This window comes from Bactrocera latifrons, unplaced genomic scaffold, assembly GCF_001853355.1.
Source record: "Bactrocera latifrons isolate USDA-ARS-PBARC rearing strain unplaced genomic scaffold, ASM185335v1 scaffold_50, whole genome shotgun sequence".
In the NCBI taxonomy this organism is placed as follows: Eukaryota; Metazoa; Arthropoda; class Insecta; order Diptera; family Tephritidae; genus Bactrocera; species Bactrocera latifrons.
This window is the reverse complement of record NW_017537157.1, coordinates 284,589-291,112: the sequence shown is the minus strand read 5'-3', so window position 1 is coordinate 291,112 and position 6,524 is coordinate 284,589. Positions and strand designations below refer to the sequence as shown.

Below are 6,524 nucleotides of genomic sequence, written 5' to 3'. Positions count from 1 at the left end.
AGGGCGCGCAAGCCAAATAAAAAAAATTACAAAATAAAAAGTTCTAAGTGACCCGAAAAAAAAAATAGTCTCACCAACCCGTGATTAATGCTACCAAAATATTTTAGTAGTTAAAAAATAGTTAAAAATACAACAAGCATCTATAGCAAATACCTTCAAAGCAACCAAAAAGCAAGAAAATGCTGAAAATTCACATGCTGGAGCAGGTGGTGAACACGGAGAGTCCGCAGGATAACGCGCCTCTGCCGAAAATGTCCGCCTCCACTTCAACATCGCCCAAGCGCAGCGGCAGTGGCAGCGCTTGCAGCAGCAATGGACGCACGCCGACGGCCTCGGCTTCGTCATCACCGTTACATCATCATCCGGTGCCGGGMGTGCCACAGCGCCAAATATGCGGCAGCAGCGGCAGCGTGAAGTCGGTGGGACGTGGTTCATCGCCAGGGTAGGTTKAAAATAAAAGTCTTTGTTTTTTTTCATAACTACAAGTATGCTTAGCAAAAATAATAAYATTCAAATTTTTGGACTTTTTTCTGTAGTTTCCAAAAAATCGTAAGTCTTGACATTTTTATAATTGACAATGATTGCGTATAAAACTATCAATATTTTCAGGGAAATATTATACATACTTTCTGTTTATATTAGTTCAGTAGTTGTTTTAACAACTGCGTTGTTCATTAACTTTTTCATTATTTTGAGCTTATACTTGTTTCAGAACCCTGTTTCTTCTGCGAAATTATTACCTTTTTTCTTGTGCTGAATTGTGTAGTTTTTTCTAGTCCTTATTGCTTGATATCCTAACCAGCAATTGTAAAGGACAAACTGTAAAAATATTTATTTATCTTTTTATTTTTYAGTGTGTTTTGTTTAAATCTAGTTCATAGCAAGAACTTCGTAAAATTCTCTCAACTCAATAATTAACCCCATTAGTACGTACAGCTATTTTTCCGATATTGTATATGACTGGTACAAAAAGTTCTTTAGGTCACCATAGAAATGTTTCTTTGCCTCAAAACATAGAGTTAAAAGTCCCGACAATTAAGTGGCCCGATGTATAAAAGAGGTTTCTTAAAGTTAATACCTATTTCCTTTTATTTCAAGTTAATGCATACAAAACAGTTTCGGATGTCTTTAGAAAACTATACTATAATAACTTCCTTGTAATTGTCACTATATAATAAAGTTTTAGTTCATCTGGTATGTGCATAACGGKAGCTTTAAGAACAACTCCAACGGTRGCCRYTGCACTGGTACTAAACCTTCCACCTCTTTGCTAAAAACTTCGCGGCAAAATCGACAGAATGGCTAAAGGCTGCAAGATAATTTAGATATRCAACCKTCGGGCATAGCTCASWGGATAAWGGCTTTTGAGCAAACATCGACGACATGACCMCATTTTCAAGTGGGAAAGGATGCCTGGCGTAAAGATWTGTTAGCTGCATGCAATATGGATGTCTCGAAAATGGCATTGGAGTTGGTGCGGAAATTCTGTTCAGAGTTAGGCATAAGGCGACCTTTTAAGTTGCCGRAACACTGCAGTATATTTTAAGTTGATGCCTTTGCTGTAACCATTTGTGGTCCTCACAGTTTGATACAATTCGCGTCAACCGCAGGCATCCTAAACGATGACTCTTCCTCTTAGACTTACTCCATCTGCTAAGGACCAAAGGACCAAACTGGTCTATGCGTGGTTTATTGGTCTACTAGATTAACCTAACCTAACCTAACCTAAATATTTGGTATAAACTAGTTATAGAAGAAAGCTATTTTACAGGCATTATCTCAAAATGTTGAATTGTAATGCAATTTTGGATAGCTCAACACATAAATATATATAATATATACCGTTAAGTAGGCCCGATTGTATCAAGAAGGACTTCAAATCTTTAAACATTTGTACTTTACAACAAYAATTTTGAAGGGTCGGAATGTTTTCAACTCGATATAAAAATATCGAGATCTCAAAAGACTTCATCAAGCAATAACATATAAAAAAAGGGGTCCTTTTCTTTGAAGCACTCTAGCCGCTCTCGAATTATACACTGTACAGAATATATTTAGCTTGTCGCGAAGTTTTTAATACCCAGAAGGAAACTTATGCATATGTATATATGATCAGCACAACGAGCTGAGTCGGTTTAGCCACGACCGTCTGTCTGTCTGCTATCCGCATATATGTGAGTTTTTTAGATATCGTTCTGAAATTTTGCGCACATCCTGTTCTCTCCAAGAAGCTGAACTTTTTCAATTGACAAGGTATCTTCGCGAAATTCGACATGGATTACTATTCACGACAAAATATAATCTCTGAAGAAATTCATCAGGTCTTGTTCGGAATCTTTTGTATTGGTGAAGGGTTGTTGTTGTGACAGTTATCTAGTCCCCCTAAGGGTGGTAAGGTTGTTKTTGTTGTAACAGTTATCTAGTCCCCGTTAGGGTGATAAGGTATTAGATAAGTTGCCATCGAGATCATCCAACGGTAGGTCTAGAAAAGGCTTTGTTTCGCGAGGCCGGACTATAGTGAGAGGGGGTAGGGTTAGCTGAGCATGTAAAGAGGTGGTTAGTGTCATGCTCGACATCTGCAATGAGTAGTGGTAAACCGTATAATTGTTCTACTAATAATTTTTTGATAATCACGTCTAATTTTTCCAAGTCGTTTTAAATCGTAACGCAAGTTCACAGACCCGTTTTCCGCAAATTCGATAGAATATAGAAAGAACGAGAAGGAAACTCCAATAGACTTGGAACCTCAGCTAAGTGATCCGTTATTAGATTCCAATAATCCGAATGGTTCAACAAAAGCTCCATACTTTTGTCATTAAAAGATTAAGGTACAGGTCCTCCGTGGCTCGACGTTATGGTGGGTTTTAAGGCTCGGAACTTAAGATACTTAGTCCATAAAACATTATATTCCAAAAATATCCAATTTTAAAGTTTTTATTTACTATTTGACAAGGTTAGAAATTAATTTAGGTTTGCAACGCGATCTAGGGTTTGTTGTGCCCTTTGAAACAGGTCAAGTGCCGGAGCGCATTAAAGTTATGCTGTGAATTGAAGCGTCGGAGTTGAATATCTTTAGTCCATAACTCRCCTATAAMCGCGTAGGCGTTGTCTACGCCAATAAAGAAGAAGTCCATAAATCATGATATTACTTAAATACTCTGAAAGTGAAAGAAGAATGACCGTACTTTAAGTATTTTCGCTTCCTTGACCAATCTACTTATCTCCTTTGACAGGGATACAAAACTTTTACACACTTCTTTCGAGAAAATTTAAGTCTGCAATACTTCKTWAAAATGACTTCTAATTARACATTTGCTTAATACGTGTATTTTGTCATTTTATTAGTTGCGCATGCGCATACCAAAACTCAACGGACCGCATGTCCTCTAAAAACACGACAATAAAAAACTTAATCACACCAATAAGAGCGCCGGCCATATCAGGCAAATGAACACCCAAGCGTACCATTTTATTAACGCGACCGGCCGCTTGTTTGTTGCCTTATTGCATTCCACTAACGCTCGTAATTCAACACAAGTTGGCGTTTTGCTATTTTCATTTCGCGCTTTTTGCTGCCATTTGTGCAATTCGAGCTGTGAAATTGTGTTGTGAAGTGCGCGCCTGCACGTCTCGCTCATCGCACCGAACTGTGAAGGCAAATTCGTACGCGCGCCGTCGCCACTGCCACTTGTTTTTTTTTTTTTTGTTTTGGTTGTAGACCAACACGGCTTTGGTGCTACGGTTTTTATTTCATTTACCTATGGGCTTGAGTATTACGGTGTGGTTGTTTTTGTTTTTACGGCATATTACCGTTGTTTCGTTGGTCAATGCACCAGACTGTGAGCTGTGGTGTTGACGCCGGCAGCGTACGACGGTGGCTAATTCAAGCGAGCTCTCTCGCTGCGCTTGCCGAGCTCATCAATGGAGTTCCTCGAGTGGAAAGCGTAGAGCAAAGCGAAACAAAAAATTGTTTTCCTATAGTCATTCAGCGTACAGCTTTTTTCACGCGCATAATGTTATTAAACTAACCAATAAMCTATGTAACGGCATTAATAGTGGATGAGGAAATAAAAAATCAAGTGATTTGTCATGAGAACAAGGCACACAGGTATATACATATATGGCACTAGTATATATAGTAGATATTGCGCTTCGTTTGCGGCAATGGGAAGTGAAATATGAACGGCTCGCCTTGTGCGACTTACTCCAGCGGAAAAAAAACCATTTGCTTTTGCGAGGCTTGAAAGCGAATCTGCTTGTTTAATATGCGCCATATTTTATTCGAAATCGATGCCAATTCCATATATCGTGCCAAAAAGTCTCGCAACAATTTTGACAACTAAGTTGAAAGAAGCATACTGTTTTTTGCTTTTACTGAATTCATTATCATATTATTTGCATTTTATATTCTCAAAATTTTTTCATATTTGACGCCGCTAGTTAATTTAGACTAGAAATAAAAACGAAGAGAATTATAACAATGGCGGGCTAAGTTCACTAGCATAACTTCGATAAGAGTTCTTGATATCTAATTCTTTCATTGTCCGACCTTGGTTCTACAAATAATAATAGTGAAACCGAGAGATCAAAAACTCTCTAATCCTTTCATTTTCCGAGTTCTAAAGTTCTTTGCATTGCTGTAAAGTTTGAGATAATCGTATACCAAATTACTTGGCTTGGGGTAGTATTGGGTTGCCACATTTTTGAAACTCCGAGAAAGCCTGGTAGTTAATTAATGGMTAAAACTCTCTAAAAGAGGAATCGACTTAATAAATTCTTTCAAAAAGCAGGCARCTGATCTCAATTCGGACCACAGGATGTTATAAAGTACAACTCTGAAAATCTGCTAATCATGGCATGTGAGATTATAGAGCAAAAGGTCTGAAATGAACGAAACGAAATAAAGAAAGTAGTAGAATCGAAAATGTKTTATATAAGAATTGTAAAAATATAGGCGGATAAATAATAATATTCTCATTAGAATTTTAGTTGCGCAAAAATAATAAATACTTATTATAATGATTTGTTGGAAAAAATAACTCAAAATAATATGTAGATCACAAATTTAAGAATTCAAAACTCCAGTCCTTTGGAACTTGATTTAGAATACCTTCTAAAAGTAATATTAATAAAACTCTAAAATTGGATAACATTTATCGCATTTTAATATTTTTCAAAGCAATGTCTTATATTTTTGATATCTTCTGAAAGTTCACTCATAAGGTGCATAACTGCAGGTGGCTTCCTTAATTATACCCTGAGAAGGGAAGGATACCCTTTAAAATATACTTTCTTCCGTCGAATACTTTCAGAGCTARAGTGTTTTCATCCAYTCGGACGATATGATCTAGCGATCGATCTGATCTAGTCGATCAGGGATCCTAATTCYCTGAATTACATATGTCAGTGTCRTGCGGCTCAWCGTTCAATTGACTGCGGTATTCGCCGTTGCCAATGCGGAATGGACCATTCATTTTTCGCAGAACATTTCTCTTGTAACGCGGACTCATCAGATGTTGTCATTGTCCCTGCCACCGCACTATATAGCAGGACGATGATGATGAGTGACTTATGGAGTTTGGWCTTTGTTCGTCGTGAGAGGAACTTGTTGGCAACAGAGTTTCTGCGTTRAATTTCCAGCCTGACATTATTTGTTGGTGTTAAAATAAATATATCTACGACTTCGAAGTTTTTACTGCCAACAGCGACGTGAGAGTCAAGTCGGGATTGTGAAGACTGTTTGTTTGATGACAGGAGATAATTAGTCTTGCCTTCGAYCACTGCCAGACTCATTTGCCTTGCTTCCTTTTCCAGTCTGGAGAAAGCAAAACTAATGGTGTACACTTTTATAAAATATTGTACCTGTTCGATTAACTTCTGCAGCTCGAACTATTTTCTCCAGCAGCAGATTGAAAAAGTCGCACGATATGGAGTCGCCTTGTCTGAAACCTCGTTTGGTCCTTCCCGATCCTGACGGAGTTTTTGATGTTGCTCAACGTCAGTTTACACAGCCGTATTAGTTTTGCGTTGATACCACATTCAGACATCGCGGCATAAAGGCAACTCCTTTTCGTGCTGTCAAAAGCAGCTTTGAAATCGACGAAGAGGTGGTGTGTGTCGATTCTTCTTTCACGGGTCTTTTCCAAGATTTGGCGCATGGTGAATATATGGTCGATTGTTGATTTGCCAGGTCTAAAGTCACACTGATAAGGTCCAATCAGTTTGTTGACGGTGGGCTTTAATCTTTCACACAATACGCTTGATAGAACCTTATATGCGATATTGAGGAGGCTTATCCCACGGTAGTTGGCGAATATTGAGTGCTCTCGCTTTTTGTAGATTGGGCATATCACACTTATATTCCAATCATGCTTTCGTCCGACCATATTTTATGCTTGAATAGCTCAACCGGCAATCCATCGGTCCCCGTCGCTTTGTTGTTCTTCAGGCGGGTAATTGCTATTCGAACTTCTTCATGGTCGGGCAATGGAACGTTTGCTCCATTGTCATCGATTGGGGTATCG

The 6,524-nt window shown here is 38.4% G+C and overlaps 1 protein-coding gene across 2 annotated transcripts in view; it reads left to right on the top strand.

The window, feature by feature from the left end:
* LOC108973809 (rap1 GTPase-activating protein 1) overlaps positions 1-6,524 on the top strand; it is a 260,459-nt gene that overhangs the window by 30,450 nt on the left and 223,485 nt on the right. Inside the window, exon 1 of one of the 2 annotated variants that reach the window (XM_018941298.1) lies at positions 48-442. The exons of the other annotated variant lie outside the window; for it this stretch is intronic. Within the exon in view, the coding sequence (XP_018796843.1) occupies positions 180-442 (263 nt within the window). The 5' untranslated portion in view covers positions 48-179. Of the gene's footprint in view, positions 1-47; positions 443-6,524 lie in introns of those variants that run through there. 2 annotated transcript variants of the gene reach the window in all.